The sequence below is a fragment of the Odocoileus virginianus genome, chromosome 15 (genome assembly GCF_023699985.2).
Source record: "Odocoileus virginianus isolate 20LAN1187 ecotype Illinois chromosome 15, Ovbor_1.2, whole genome shotgun sequence".
NCBI classification, from domain to species: domain Eukaryota; kingdom Metazoa; phylum Chordata; class Mammalia; order Artiodactyla; family Cervidae; genus Odocoileus; species Odocoileus virginianus.
Genome location: NC_069688.1, coordinates 1,361,111 through 1,377,915, shown reverse-complemented (window position 1 = coordinate 1,377,915; position 16,805 = coordinate 1,361,111). Strand labels below are relative to the sequence as shown.

At 44.2% G+C, this 16,805-nt stretch overlaps 1 protein-coding gene across 14 annotated transcripts in view; it reads right to left on the bottom strand.

Annotated features, from left to right (window-relative positions):
- PTK2 (protein tyrosine kinase 2) overlaps positions 1–16,805 on the bottom strand; it is a 197,316-nt gene that overhangs the window by 79,801 nt on the left and 100,710 nt on the right. For all 14 annotated transcript variants that reach the window (XR_011491385.1, XM_070476928.1, XM_070476927.1 and 11 more), the window contains 4 exons: positions 14,679–14,758; positions 13,622–13,684; positions 6,484–6,538; positions 88–228 (listed from right to left, as the gene is read on the bottom strand). Coding sequence is in view for 13 of the 14 variants with exons in the window: in XM_070476928.1 (XP_070333029.1) it covers positions 88–228; positions 6,484–6,538; positions 13,622–13,684; positions 14,679–14,758 (339 nt within the window). In the remaining variant the exon portion in view is untranslated. The remainder of the gene's footprint in view (positions 1–87; positions 229–6,483; positions 6,539–13,621; positions 13,685–14,678; positions 14,759–16,805) is intronic.

Sequence of the window (16,805 nt, the reverse complement as noted above, 5' to 3'; positions counted from 1 at the left end):
AATTAGATTCCAATCAGAAACTGAGGTATTCATGGAAAAGACAAAGAGATCCCACCGAGTCCCCTATTACGAAGTCCCCATACTTACACCAAGGGCACACTTGAAGCATTCTTTATCAAATCTGTACACTGGGGAGAGGATCTCAAAGAACTTCAAAATACTTTCTTCTCTGTTAAGGTTGGCAAACTGTCTAAATGTTTGTTGGATCAATTTTCTTAGTGTTTTGGCCTGTGTGATAAACATAATCATAAACACCTTTTCAGAGTCAACCGTAAGTGAAGACCACAGAAATAACCACCAACACCCAGGAACATCTCTTCCCCAGCACCACGTAATACCACCTGCACGCATCAAACATCATTATTTATCAGAGCTCTGTTTCTTTTTTAAAAAAATAATTATAGTAAAATACACACAACATATAATATACCATCTGGTGGCTCAGATGGTTAAAAAAAAAAAATCTGCCTGCAATGCAGGAGATCCAGGTTCAATCCCTGGGTTGGAAAGTTCCCTTGGAGAAGGGCATGGCAACCCACTGAAGATTCTTGCCTGGAGAATCCCATGGACACAGGAGCCTGGTGGGCTACAGTCCATGGGATTGCGAAGAGTCGGACACGAATGAGTGACTAACACATCATTTTCAACAGTTTTAAAGTATACAGTTCAGCTCTGGCTCATCGGAACAGGGGGCTCCTGTGGTCAGCAGAGGAGGAGGATGAAAGCCCTCACACACTCCACACTGCCCGGGGAGTCGACATGTCCTTTCTGAAGCAGTCTGGTAACAGAAATCAAACACCTTCAAACCACAACCTTTGAGAGGTTATTCTTTAGGAATAATGAGAGAACTAGGTGAAGACCCAGCAATGAGGAGGTTCCGTGCAGAAGTGTGCAGAGGACCCCACGTCAGGGCACACACACAGGCACATGAAAATAAGCCAGCCTGGTGTGGTGGAGATGCCGTCAGAGGAGAGCACAGGAGGCGGGCCTCACATGGAGGGGCACACACACCACGCGTGAGGGAGACAGGGAGGCTCGGCATGTCCGTCCCGGGTGCCGTAGTTACATCCCACAGGTAAAGCGGCCGCGGGAGAGCTGTGCGGGCAGAAGTCGGCACCGGAGGTTGACAGCGCTGTAGCCAGGGCTGGGGCTCGGTCAGGCAAGCCAGGGGTGGGATCTCAGGCAATCTGAAGAGGCCACAGACGCTAAACTGAGGAGAAGCAAAGTGAGTTCCAGGGCAGCAAGGACTGAATCTCAAATGTTGCCTAGAACATGAGTGGTCAGCTGTGGACACTCTGCAAAGAAAAATCTGGGGAGCACATTTTGCGGAAGACTCGTCCAAGCTCTGGCCACGAACCCAGGGCCTGCAAAGGGCTGCTCTCACCATGGCTGAGATGGCGTCTAACCACCGTTCTGACTCCAGACTGTGCAAACAGTCTCCAACTCTCCTCTGGAGCATAACACTCACCCACGTGAGATCTCCACGACACCTGAAACCTGATGGGCCACCAAGAGAACCTCCCTCCTCCGTGGCCGGGCCAACGAGACTGTCCTGATTGGCTATGCACCCTGAAGTCCCTCGAGGTGCCCAATCTCTCCAGCTCCACCCCCTCTAGTCACTCCTGCTGCGGTTTCCCCTGTATCAGAGACACAAAGGGCCGTGCGCTGCTCCCTGGGGGCAGGGGTGAAGTCATCTGCCCCACACCTAACAGAGTCCAGTTGATGGCCTATCCTCTTTTCCAAAACCCTCAGCCACGGACGTGCAAGGGATCAACTAACAGCACACCTGATCACTGAACCTGCTGGAAAACTTCTGAGTAACTGGGCAAAGATGTTTGAAAACAGTAACTATGCAGTGTTAGCAGACAGACAGTCTGAGCTACAGTTTTATGAATCTGTCTCACCCAGCTGTATCTGGGTGAAACGCGTCACGTTTACTGAATGTCCATCACAGTTTTCGCTTTGGCTCATTCCACATTTTACATGCCACCAGGCTAAGGTGCAGGAAGGCACAGTAACAAGCAGCAGCTGCAGGAGCTGCAGAAGCCAGTGTACCCGCGCTCAGGGCTAGCTCCCCGGGACACAGGGCCACGCCCTGGCTTGCCGCCAGCCAAGAGGGGTGCCTGGTCAGGAGTGAGTACCTAAGCTTTCTCGGGGTCTCTGCTTCAATGTGGCCACCCAAGAGGACCAAGATCTCACCTACAGCACCACTGCTGGGCAAGAACTAGAAAGTCCTTGCTGTCTGAGAGGAGCCCCAGATTCATTTCTAAGAAGGATGCCTTAGAAAGCATCAGTTCTTTCCTTCTTTCTCAGTAAGGAAAAGGTTCTACAAAAACTGACTCCCTAGAATTTCTTGATATTAATAAATATACCTCCCTATTTACAGGGTTTCAATATCCTCTCTGTGTTTGAAACAAGGCATCTATCAATGTCAGCTAGTTGGTTTTCAACCAGTTCATATACAGAGAGAATAAGGCAGTATTACTAGGATGAATCATCAGAAATTGTTGCTATTTAGCCTTCTGAACAGCAGAAATAACGCCATGTTAGTCAACCTAACATTTATCAGATGCTGCTCTTAGTAGAACAATGGCCTCCGAGGGCCTCCTGGATGAAAAGGTTAACACAATCCTAAAGGAAACATGCCAGAAAAGAAAAACACACTAAGAAAAAGGAATCGAGGGGTTACGTTATCTCCCCTCTACCAGATGCTAACTGTAGATCCGTTAACAGTATCAAGTGTGTTTTTCTAAACTGAACTGTAACTGACATACAAGGTTGTATTAGCTTCAGGTATACAACATAATAATTCATTATTTAGATACATCAATACTGTGAACTGACTGCCACAATGTCTGGTTAACACACCATCTCACACTGTCACACTTTTTTTTTTTCTTATAATGAGCACCTTTAAGACCTACTCTCCGAGCAACTTTTAGATATGCGACACTGCTAATAACTGCAGTCAGCGTGCGTCACGTCACATCCTCGGGACTTACTTGTAGCTGGAAGTCTGCACCTTGTGACCCCTGCACCCATTTCACTCACCCCCATGTCCCAACTCCTGTTCTCTGTATCTATGAGCTTGCTGCTTTTTTCATTTTCTTTTCATGTAAGTGAGGTCATACAGTATTTATCTTTCTCCGTCTGACTTCACTGAGTACAAAGTCCTCAAGACTCATCCATGTTGTTGCAAATGGAAAGATTTCCCTCTTTTTACAGCTGAGTCATATTCCAGTGTGTATGTGTGTGCGTGTGCCTAAAGCACGCCTCCTTTCCAGCCTCCTTGTGTTTGTGTGTCTAAAGCACGCCTCCTTTCCAGTCTGTGTGTGTGTGTGCGTGTGTGTCTAAAGCACGCCTCCTTTCCAGCCTCCTTGTGTGTGTGTGTGTGCGTGTGTGTCTAAAGCACGCCTCCTTTCCAGTCTGTGTGTGCGCGTGCGTGTGTGTCTAAAGCACGCCTCCTTTCCAGTCTGTGTGTGTGCGTGTGTGTCTAAAGCATGCCTCCTTTGCAGTCTGTGTGTGCCTAAAGCATGCCTCCTTTCCAGTCTGTGTGTGTGTGTGCGTGTGTCTAAAGCACACCTCCTTTCCAGTCTGTGTGTGCGTGTGCGTGTGTCTAAAGCACGCCTCCTTTCCAGTCTGTGTGTGCGTGTGTCTAAAGCATGCCTCCTTTCCAGTCTGTGTGTGCGTGCACGTGTGTGTCTAAAGCACGCCTCCTTTCTAGTCTGTGTGTGTGTGCGTGTGTCTAAAGCACGCCTCCTTTCCAGTCTGTGTGTGCATGTGTCTCTAAAGCACGCCTCCTTTCCAGTCTCTGTGTGTATGTGCGTGTGTGTCTGAAGCACGCCTCCTTTCCAGTCTGTGTGTGTGTGTGCATCTGTCTAAAGCACGCCTCCTCTCCAGTCTGTGTGTGCGTGCGCGTGTGTGTCTAAAACACGCCTCCTTTCCAGTCTGTGTGTGTGTGTGCGCGTCTAAAGCACGCCTCCTTTCCAGTCTCTGTGTGTGTGTGTGTGTGTGTCTAAAGCACGCCTCCTTTCCAGCCTCCTTGTGTGTGTGTGTCTAAAGCACGCCTCCTTTCCAGTCTCTGTGTGTGTGTGCGTGTGTGTCTAAAGCACGCCTCCTTTCCAGCCTCCTTACATGGGTCCAGACCAGGGGGATATCTCCATGCAGAGGCCAGGACTGAGAGGATGAGTGAGTGCTGAGCCAGGCATTTCTGTGCTCACCACGGGAACAGGAATGATGACTAAATTAAGTGCTCCTGGGAGGGGCCTAGGAAACCACTCTATTACTCTGAAGTAGCGATACTTAACTGTGGATCTCATAACATTTCTAGTCCTGAAATTAGATTTCTACTGTGAATTATACTCAAATAAGCTGAAATCTGGCTATTTTATTTGCGACATAAGCTTACATTTACAGAAGAGCTGTAAAGACAGTGCAGAATTCCCATCGACTGCCCCACCCCACCCCACGCCCTGAAGTTAACAATTCACATGACACTGGCACATCTGTTAAATAAGAAACCAGCGCTGCCAGGAGCCCTGAGACCCTCCTGTCTGCCCACCGCTGCCCCCGCTGCTCCAGGCCCCCATGCCACACTTACATCCCCCTACCCCCAGCTGCCACAGCTCCTTGAAACTTCTGGAGTAATAATCAGAATTTTGTAGACAGTTCCCTCATGTTGCACTGACTTAGTTTTACTGGTCTGGTGTTTTTTAAAATGTGCCTCTGGCACTAAGATCAAAGAGAGAGAAGTTTTAAATATCTTATAAATTATTCTTAATAATCAGGCACATACACCCCAATCATGTTTGCCATCAATCAATCATAGCTTAAGTTTCATCAAATATAAGGTAAACTTTTGGCACTTCAGTGTCAGCATTAACTACAAAGGATCTTCTGGAAACCCAGATATGTAGGGGACTGGCATATAACACAAAGAGGCTCTTGGAGAAGCAAATGTTAACTGACCAGGCCATTCTACAGGTAAGTCTGAGAGAAACGGGAAGCTGCAGCATGGGGCTTCTCACCTCAGCGACACTTACATCACAGCACCTGAGGCCTGCACCTGGGGGCCCTGCTTGGAGTATGAGGACCCGTTTTGAAAGCAGGATAACTTCTTGGACTCCCAAATGCCAGCAGTCATACCTCTTGGGGTAACTGCTTATCTGTACACAGCTCTGGGCAGACTCTGCACAATTCTGAGGCCGCCCCGGGACTCACACTTGACCACTGGAGGGACTAGCAATGTGACACAGCCACTTTCACACCCATTCCTGCTTTCCAAGGCTACACTGGGCATTGTGCTCTTCTGCCCAGTGACAGGGCAGATGCCCTGAAAAACGGTGTCTGACATTCGGGAGCATCTCCCCTCCAGTCCACCCAGCAAAGGGCAGACGGGCGCACAGGGCGGGCTTCTGTGCCCCACGCGACTCAAGGCCACTGGGTCAGAACCTTCACCAAGGCAGGCTGGCTCCAGAGCCAGCTTTCTGAACCACTGTGCTTGGGTCTCAGTGGACGGGACGGTGTCCACATGGCTGCTCCAGTGTGGAACGTGACCTCTGTGACACAAAGTCACATCAGCAACAGCCACAGCTCCACAGTTTATAAATTACACAGTGACAGGTACTTGTGTTATGTGTGTGTGACCCCTGGGCCAGGAAGATCCCCTGGAGGAGGAAATGGCAACCCACTCCAGTATCCTTGCCTGGGAAAGCCCATGGACAGAGGAGCCTGGCGGGCTACAGTCCACGGGGTTGCAAAGTCGGACACGACTGAGCAACTAACACACACACTGATGTGCACACACACCCTGAGGTGCTAAGTAGCCATACCAACCCTACAAAATACTATTTCCTTTGTTGTGGAAGTAAGAAACCAGATCCAAAACCATGAGGCTAGGAGACGGCAGAGCTCCTCTGAGCTGGACTCTAACTTGACACACAGCTGTATTCTCACAACGCACTCAACCATGTTCTGGAAGGGCTGGGGAGCCACACATCACGTCCCCGATGTCCCCTCCCCTGTGGTGGGAGCTGCAAACAGAGACAGGAGCTGGCACTCTGCAAGAAGTTACTAACAGGAAGGAACGTCCACCAGTCAAGAGAAGACAGACCTTCAGAGTGCATGTCTGTGCAAGCAAGCACACGCACACACACACCGAGTTGCACCTGTGGCTGCTTCACCTGCTGCTGCTTTACTTCTTTGAGTTGAACCTGACACTGTAAAGACTGAGGTGGTGCGTTCACCACTGTGAACACAACGCTCCTGGTTTTGTACTTAGCTGAGTGCACACACAATCAAGATACAAAACGGTTTTCTGGGAGAAAGCTACACCTTTAAAAGCCTACTTTCCATGAATATGACTAGAGTAACTGTCAGCTTCTTACATTAAGACTTTTACAGGTAAGAGGGAAAACCACGTGGCACGGAGGAGGTATCTGCCTAACATGGTCATCTGATGATGACAAAGAGGATGCCAATTACCTTGACTGAATCCAGTAAACTCCTAGGGAAAAACCGCTTCAAACCAACATCTTTCCTGAAATACAGAAAGAAGTGAATTAACAAATGATACCACCAAATCAGTATATATAATGACACTGTTGCAAGAACATAAAAGAAGTTTAAATTATTTATCCTTTCACACATTATTCAAGAAGGAAATATATATATTAAAGCTCCAAATGACTGGCATAGTCATGGAACAGTTGGGACAAGTAATTTTCTAAATGTGTGCAGAAAACATTGAGACAAGTTGGTTTAGGCAGAAAATCTTTTTGTAACCCTTAACTATTGCAAACCCTCTAAAATACTGCCTCTTTTACAATGTGTAAATAAACTGGTTTTTTTTTTTTAACACTCTTTGAAAGTTAGCCTTATAAACCTCAATTCCAGTTGGGTAATGCTATATTTGTATAGAAAGTAGGCTAGCCTGATTAGAAAAAGATTTGAGTTATACCAGGGATGCTTAAATACCTTAGATTAATCCTAAAATCTGATGATCCTTAAAAATAAACATTAGTCGATGTTTAAAATCTAAGTTTCACACAGAAAGCAAAACAAAGAGAAATTAAGTGATTGGCCTAAGATCAAAAAACTGAATGTGAAGACATGTTGGAAGTCCCAGTGATTTTCTTTAGATCAGGCTACAAAATCAACCATTAATAACAAGTGCCTCACGGCAGTCTGACTGAGAAAACAGGTGGAGAGAATGGCTACTTCTCATGGGAAAGACTGAAGGCTAAAGGAAAAGGGGATGACAGAGGATGAGATGATGGGACGGCATCACCGACTCAATGCACAGGAATCTGAGCAAGCTCCGGGAGACAGTGAAGGACAGAGGAGCCTGAAGTGCTGCAGTCCCATAGGGTCACAAAAAGTCTGACATGACTGAGCAACTGAACAACAAAGTTTCTACTTATTGATACTTTGGATACTAAATGAACCAGGCTTTTTGGCCACTAGGTGGCAATCATGCTAGTAAAATGAAGCAAAGCCTCTGGACGCAAAAGATTATCAGGAGACAGAAAATACAAAAGGATCATGGAGAAAAGTAAAATACAGGTATCTTTTACATTAAAAAAATAAAATGAATAAAAATATAACAAAACAAGGATGACTTTGCCCTTAACTGTAAGTGAGCAGGTACTACAAACAAAACGACAAAAAACAAGTCAGAGTTTATGTGGTTGACCCCATATCCAGACATTTAATCCCCTATTTCACACTTTACTAGTTAGGACCTAAACCAGCAAACTCCTTGCTAAGTCCTGGTGTTCTATGATGATGATGGTGATGACGATGTTTAGCACATCCTTAGAAAATCCCCACTCAGCTCCCATGATACACTGTTTACTGGTTTTACTGATCAGCAAACTCATATAACTCTTGGCGTGCCAAACATTCTTCTAATCACTCTTGCTTATAACTTCCCTTTCTTATCTTTTCAGATATGAACAAGGGGAAAGTGTCCACCCAAGTTCTTCCCTCTCTTGCTGCCTCCTAACAAGACACGAACTTTGCATCCTAAGGATTAGGGAGCTAATCACTATGGGAAGTGGCAAAATAAGCACATAAAAGGTAAACTAACACCCCAGAGCTACTCCTGAGCATTTTCTTCCCTGTTTCGCTTGTCAGGAACTTGCTTTATGCAGAGTTCTGCCCTGGAACTTCGACTCTGCAGAAGGATGGACCTTAATGCCTGAAGGACCTTAAAGGCGGTGACTTAATGCTGGTCGACCGGGTGAGACCTACGTGTGAAACGGGGACGCTAATTAATACCGACAACAGTGGTGCTGAGAGGGAATGAGGGAGTGTTAAGGACCTAGAACCCTATGGGGGCGGTTTCCCCTCCTCTGGAAATACCACGGCTGCCCCTGCTGGCTGGTGAGAGTCTAGTCTACGTGCTGACCAGCCATGGTCTTGAGCAGAAGCAGGTGTGACCTGATGCTGCCACGAGCAGAATGGGGAGGAAGGGGGGGACACAGGCAGGTGGGCAGGTGGATAGCAGACTCAGGAGGTGCTCTGAGAAAGGTGATAAGGGAAGGCTAATGCATGGAGACGGGGAAGGCCAGGGCCAGCTTCGGGAGGCCCAAGGCTGGAAAAACTTTATTCACACATGTTAAGTGAAAGTGAAAGTTGCTCAGTCGTATGCAACTCTTTGCAACCCCATGGACTCTACAGTCCACGGAATTCTTCAGGCCAGAACACTGGAGTGGGTAGCCTTTCCCTTCTCCAAGGGTTCTTCCCAACCGAGGGTCTCCTACATTGCAGGCGGATTCTTTACCAACTGAGCTATGAGGGAAGTCATTAAGTTTATTATAAATGAATTCTCATGTCAAGGATAAATTTGTTTCTCCTTTGGCATTACTTCTGAGAAGATTCAGACCTTGTCTGTTGCTTTAACTAATTAATACTTCGCGGACATCATTCCTCTCAGATTTAAAGCTCAGGCAAAAAAGCAAACCAAAATCAACTTTAAAATATAACTATAATGCATATTATCATACAGTATCCCTATCTTATCCTCACCCCCAAACTCTCAAGAATTGAGTATCATTAAGAATACCACTAAGGTCCCTTAACCTTTAAAATGATACCTTACCGTTTCTTACAAATGGATAAATGTTAAAATCCTCTAAGTTCAGGAGAAACTGCTGTTGCTTCCTAATACACCTCTCACTCGAGGCCATCCGGTGGCATCTACGGACGATGGATGGGTGGCAAGATTCAAGGGGCCTGGAGCCCTGGTGATGAGGAACACTGACTGCCTGGCACAAAGAGAAATAACCTTCTATCCCGGTTAAGCCACTGTCAATCAATTCATGCCAAATCTGTGAGCTTTCCCTGCATCAATATATTATCACAGGCAGCTAAAGAAAGTACCAGATCAAAAAAAAAGAAAGAAAGAAAGAAAGAAAGCACTAGATCACTACTGACAAGAAGGACAATTTAAAAAAGAAATGAAAACAATACACAATTAGAATTAACCTTGGCTAATTTTAAATCACAATTTACTGAGGAAATACCGATGGAATATCTAATAAGCAGGAGATACTGCTAAGTGCCAGAAATACCAGGAGCTCCCTACATCAACACAGCTTAGTCTAACAGAGAAGAAACAGTTACACAAACGACTACAGCAAGACACCTTTCTTTCAAAAGCAAACCACTTCATGAGGAAATGAGCAGAACTGAAAGTTACGTGACTTACTTAAAATACGTTCACAGTACAATTCTGTACTATGGAGAAGAATCATCGGTACCTAAGTCTTGCTTCTACAATGTCACATTAGGAACCATAATTCTAACACTGTATTGTTAGCTTATTTTGGTTTCATCTTCATTGTTAGCAATGCCATTTTTAAGTTGGGTAACAAAACATTTTTCTTAACACATCCCATCTGACTCCTGTCTCTGATTTATCAGAAACATAAGTAAAAGAACCGTCTGTGTGCACTCCAGAATGCGCCCTTGCACTGTGAGGCCCCAGGAGGCCAAGTTTTGGGGTTGGGGGCTGGGGTTCCCCTCTGCCTACAGAAAAGGCACCATGGTTCTTCCAGAGTGGGAAAGACATAGAAAGAAACACTGATTAACTCTTTAGTTGGTTTAAAGAAAAAGTACAAAAAGTTTTAGATTGTGTTTTTCCCACTCTCCAAAGTTGGGGCTGATTTTTTTTTTTCATAATTGAAAATAGCTATTTTGAAATGTGGTAAAGTTGAAGGTTCACTATGTTATAAATTACTGAGATTGTCCATAAATTTTCTGGCAGAAACTAAGAAGCTATATGGACTATTTCAGTTTTTCTCCTTATGGGCAAGGAAAAAGAGAACCCAGGATAAACTAATAAAGAACAAGTAACATTCTGCACTCGTGTATAATTCTTTTCCATACTGAGAAAAAATATTTACACTTCTAAGTGACTCTAGGCTACTAGCAAAACCAGTAGGAAGGGCGGTGCTGAGTCACCAGATGCCCTGGCTACCCATCCTCAGTGACCACTGCCTCAGTGAGCACAGAGCACCACCCCCGGCCACACCGTGACCCCAGCCCTGGAAGGGCCGATCAACAGCTGCAGTAGAAGATAGAACCCAGGAAACAGTACAGAGAAAAGACCACAATTAGACTAGAATTGTGAATAGAGTGATGACGCTGTGAAAGTGCTGCACTCAACATGCCAGCAAATTTGGAAAACTCAGCAGTGGCCACAGGACTGGAAAAGGTCAGTTTTCATTCCAATCCCAAAGAAAGGCAATGCCAAAGAATGCTCAAACTACTGCACAATAGTACTCATCTCACATGCTAGTAAGGTAATGCTCAAAATTCTCCAAGCCCGGCTTCAACAGTATGTGAACCGTGAACTTTCAGATGTTCAAGCTGGATTTAGAAAAGCCAGAGGAACCAGAGATCAAATTGCCAACATCCATTGGGTCATCCAAAAAGCAAAAGAGTTCTAGAAAAACATCTGCTTTACTGACTATGCCAAAGACTTTGACCCTGTGGCTCTGGAAAATTCTTCAAGAGACCACCTGACCTGCCTCCTGAGAAATCTGTATGAAGGTCAAAAAGCAACAGTTAGAACTGGACAGGGAACAGCAGACTGGTACCAAATTGGGAAAGGAGTACATCAAGTCTGTATATTGTCACCCTGCTTATTTAACTTATATGCAGAGTACATCATGAGAAATGCCGGGCTGGATGAAACACAGGCTGGAATCAAGATTGCCGGGAGAAGTATCAATAACCTCAGACATGCAGATGACACCACCCTTATGGCAGAAAGTGAAGTAGAACTAAAGAGCCTGTTGATGAAAGTAAAAGAGGAGAGTGAAAAAGTTGGCTTAAAACTCAACATTCAGAAAACTAAGATCATGGCATCTGGTCCCATCACCTCATGGCAAATAGATGGGGAAACAATGGAAACAGTGACAGACTTTATTTTTTTGGGCTCCAAATTCATTGCAGATGGTGACTACAGTCATGAAATTAAAAGACGCCTGCTCCTCGGAAGAAAAGTTATGACCCACCTAGAGAGCATATTAAAAAGCAGAGACATCACTTTGCCAACAAAGGGCCATCTAGTCAAAGCTGTGGTTTTTCCAGTAGTCATGTATGGATGTGAGAGTTGCACTATAAAGAAAGCTGAGTGCTGAAGAATTGATGCTTTTGAACTGTGGTGTTGGAGAAGACTCTTGAGAGTCCCTTGGACTGCAAGGAGATCAAACCAGTCCATCCTAAAGGTGTAAGTCGGTCCTGAATATTCATCAGAAGGACTGATGCTCAAGCTGAAACTCCAATACTTTGGCCACCTGATGCGAAGAACTGACTAATCTGAAAAGACCCTGATGCTGGGAAAGATTGAAGGGGGGAGGAGAAGGGGATGACAGAGGATGAGATGGTTGGATGACATCACCGACTCAATGGACATGAGTTTTAGCAAGCTGCAGGGGTTGGTGATGGACAGGGAAGCCTGGCATGCTGCAGTACATGGGGTTCCAAAGTTTGACACGACTTAGCGACTGAACTGTGAATATAGTAAAGCTACCTTCCAAGAATAATGCAAAATAAGGGAAATGACAAGATGACAAAAGCAGGATTTCACCACCAAAGACACATTAAAAAAGAAATTCTTAAACAATATGCTTAAGAAAAAGGGCCCTGCTATCAGAAGACAGGCTGAGCTCCAAGACAGTGTTCAGCCAACACAGTGATAAACAAGCAGGCCTGCAGGGCTCCTCCCGACACACCCACAGAGCTGGAGGCAGAAGACAGCCTACAGGTGGGGATGCGGTGCCTGGGCTGAGCAGGCACCCAGGGAGGTCCAGTCCTGCCGCTCACGCCCTGGCTCTCACCAGAAGCCCCCACCACCACCACTGCCGGAGCCCCCTGAGCAGCCACCTGGGGGCTTCAGGAAGCAGATGGAGACAGTCCAGCCCCCCAAAGTCACTGTCAGATACAGAACACAAAATGGCTGGCACGAAAAGCTTGAAGAAATAAATGGCACAATCCTTATCTGTCCTTAATTTGTTAAGAGGCACAACATATGGAACATGTGTATCCATAAACACACAACCACAAATATTTAGTACACCAATGAAATAGATTAGGTTCAAAAGTCAAGTGATGAATTCAAACTAAAACAAGACAGACCGCTCCAGGTGTTAACTCACTTGTCACAACTGACACACAAAAGGCTCCTGTAATTGCAAAAATAACTATCCCATCTACTACCACTAGCTATCATCTCAAACGGTTCTACCTGCTCAAGACTAATTCCCCCAAACATTCACCTCTAGTTTTATTTTAAATGAGCATACCTCTCCTGTAAAACCTTGTTTCCAAAATGATGGCAGATTACATTTTCACAGTGTGACACAGCTTGGCTGACCTGCCATGTCAAGTCTTATGGACAACCTTTCACTTCGCTGCAGTAACATCCTCCAAATAGCATAAGAATTTCAGTAATAATATGGCAGGAAAAGGTGCTAGCAAAAAGTTGCATCACTGCTAATGAAAATAAAACTGGAAATAACAAATACCAACAATTTTTGCTGAATTAATTATCCACAGACAATTTGCAGAACTTTCAGCCTCCCAAGACATAAGCCCCATTTTGTCTTTTATGCATTTTAAACAATCTAATAGTGTAATGCCCACTAATTTCACTACAAGGAAAACGTTCAGTTATCCTAAATACTCTGATACACGAGCAACAAATAACTCCCAGATTTTAACTAAGCAAAAAAAAAAAAATCACCTTAATAAACTTAGAGAAAACAAATAAAAACAATTCAGTATAAATTAGAAGTGAAACTCCATCCCAATAAGGTTAAATTTACAGAGACAGAAGTTTATTATTTATGTGTTAACAAGTCCAAGACCATTAGCCTTAAGACATTTATCAACAAATTTAAATGTTTGCTAACTCAATTAATGATTAATGTCATCAAGAATTCTTTTCTTAATAAAACCTTCCTCTTTCAGATATAAAAATTTTAGACACAGTACTGTTTAGATTCAATGATAGTTTTTTTTTTAAGTAAGGAGATAAACTAATAAAATCTAAGTCTGAAAAATGACTCGACTCTGAACATGCACAGGCAGACCTGAACGCCACACTTACTCCAGCACTTCGTAGTTAGACTTCTTCTCCAGGGCGTTGCCACGCATCTCCCAGTATGATCGCCTGAAGCAGAGAAGAGAGACACTCACAGATCTGCCTGGAGAGCATCTGCCATGTTAAATGACTAAAAACAACTGCACAGCTCAGTCACAAACATTCTGACAAACTACCAGTAAACAATAAACTTGATTCTCCGCATTACTCCTCCTTCATCAGGCAGCATATATCAATTAACACACTGAAGGAAAGGATCCAAGTTTGCTTTCCAAGAGAAAACTGTAAAGGAGGAGACCAGTGAGAGATCACTCCCCCCCCACCCCCCAACCCCTGAATATATAATTAAGGTTGAAAACAAATGTTAATGAAGTTGCTGAGAGTTATACTTAATGATCTGTGAGTCTTACAGGAACTGTTATTTCATAACCTTATACAATATAAAAAACAGGGATCTCCTGGGAAAATTATCACTGTTTTGAGTACACATAATCAACTTTTAGCTAATTTTACCAACTCATCTTAAACTGGCAGCCTGGGATAAATTTTAATTAAAATTATATCTGACAAAGGTAGAAATATTCTTTTATTCAAAGTTTAAAATGGTGGCACAGAATATATGACAAATGCTACCAGAAATAAGAAATGCATTCTCAGCTTCCCATTCCCCACAATGGCAGCCATTAGACACAGGTGATGGTTCACGTTCAAGTTTAAAGCAATAACACTGCACGTCTGAGTATTCGGTATCCGCCTCAGCTGGTGGCTGGCACGGGGATCTCACAGACACTTCCTTCATCACAGAAGCTTCTCCTGGGGAGCTCAGCCTTACACTTGCTTACACGCTTGTGTTCTTATCATTCCATTCTAACTACCATGAAATATCATCTTAAAAGATTCTAGAATTAGCAATTCAACATAACTTAGAGTATTCTTAAATTTTACTGAAGTTTTTATTCAGTATTTTACTGATAATCTTTATGAGGAAAAAGCAAATACCTAGAAAAAAATAAAGGAAAACATTGCTGAATAAAGACCTTGATGTCTATAGTTATCTTCTTACCGTATTTCTAGACAACCCAACTTAAGTGCAATGTCCTGGTCCACTTGGTCAGCGATCTCTAACATATAATCACTCTTCACCTACAATAGAAAGGAATGAGTAAAACAGTGTTGTTGTAAGAGTATGCTGTAGGCTTAGTAAATGTGTGCTGGGTGTCATCCCCATACTTCATACACACTGTGTCCATAATGACACCCAATGCTGGGTGTGAAATGAGCAATATCAGAAAACAGTGAGTCAGTCTTCTTTTATGAAGAACTTTTATCATCCGTGAGCACTTAAACATCATCCGAATCATGGAACCTCAAGTGGCTCTCTATACCCTCCCATGTTCTTGAAGGTCCCTTTCCAGACAAACTTGTGTTCAAATTTTCTGAACTCAGACCGCAACCCCAGAAGCATTTCTGGACCTAAACACAGGAGCAAGGAAAACTGACATTGTTTCAAAATCCATTTAATCCTGCAACTGATGTGCTTCCACCTAACCATCAACTGTAACTCATGAACCTGCAAAGTAACAACACGCTGAAGTGGGACGTAAAGAGAAGGCTCTAACAGAACGTGACAGGGGTCTTTCAAGCAATGACTGTGAGGGACTGAGGTCAGTATTTGAGGGTGCTTATCAGTGTGAAAGTATTTTCAAAGATGAGACACGTAAAATCTCAAAGACGAGCATCAAGAGACCAACATCTGCAGTTGACTTTGACGGCGGAGAGCACTCATTTTGAACCTCAGTTAGGTGAAATGTTACTTCTCCCCTCAAAAGGAACTCATTCTTCTCGTTAGTAGGCCTATCTTACAAAAAACTGCACTCCGTTATTAAGTTATGAATTTCACCAGTACAGAACTCAGTGTAAATCAGTCTTGTCTCATTACACAAGTATTTCAGGATACCCTCCACTTTGCCTCTTGATCCTCAATCCTAAAACATTCCCTCTCTGGCCCTTCCCAGGAAAAGAGTGCTGACCTCTGCTCTAGGAAAAATTCCAAAGAACCTCTTCTTGAATGACTGCTACCCAGCCTGTCAGTTCACCTACTCAAAAGATTTCTACTCCCCTGTTAACTACTCCGTCCACCTCGTACTGACAGCTCACCATGATAACTCCCCTTGAAAAGACCCCAACTCCCCAATCTCCCTTACCCCTTCATTTTAACTGCTTGGTAAATACAGCAAATACTGAAGCCCACCACCCCCTCCCTATCCACACTTACTGCTGAGTAACGAGAAACCCTGCTATGTGTTCTGCTTTAAATTCATGACGACAGACCTCAAGTGGTCACCAAAAACCGTCTGGAAACTCCTGATGCCTGCCCGCGAAGCTTGGCAACACACAGATTCATATTTTCTTCAGTCAACCTGCCACATCCCTTTCTTACAGAGAAAATGGAAGTCTTTTCTTTAAAGCTCCAGAACCTACAACCCGAGGGGCGCCTGTGCTCACCTCCTCACGAATTCTCGCAGGATGGGAGCCATGCCTGCCTCAGCCAGCAGCGGGCAGCCACCTGGCTCTGATCTAAACACAATTTCCTCTGAAACCTTTGCTCTGTTTTCTGCCTTAGCACCCACATCTAGGTAGTCAAGAAATACTGACTGACTGAAGAGAGAGCCCATGAATGAAAGAATAAAGTCATCAAACTGGGATGTGGATACCTCTGTGTGTGAATGCTATTTCCCATGTAAGAGTTACAAGCATTGATCATTTCTGTTCCTTACACATAGTAGGCATTTAATGATGCCTACTATGATTCAATGGAATGAATCAATGGAAATGAATTACTCAACATCTCATTAAATTAAGTAAAAAGCTTTGACGGCGGAGAGCACTCTATTTACACTTCAGCTGGCTTCTATACAGCAAAAAATAAGTCTAAATTTTAAAACTAACTTTTTGCATCATAAAGAGTTTTATTACTGAACACAGAAAAATGAAGAGATAAAAACGGTATCTATGTGAGCTAGAGAAACACCACAGTTGTTCTGACCGACAGGTTCACTGGGATCTGTTTACGGTTTGGTGCAGACCTGGAAGCAACCACAGCAGAGCACCGACTGCACGCTGAAGAAGACACATGGTCACAAAACCGCCTTAAGGTTAGTTACTAGGACTTCTTTTTCCCATTTATTTT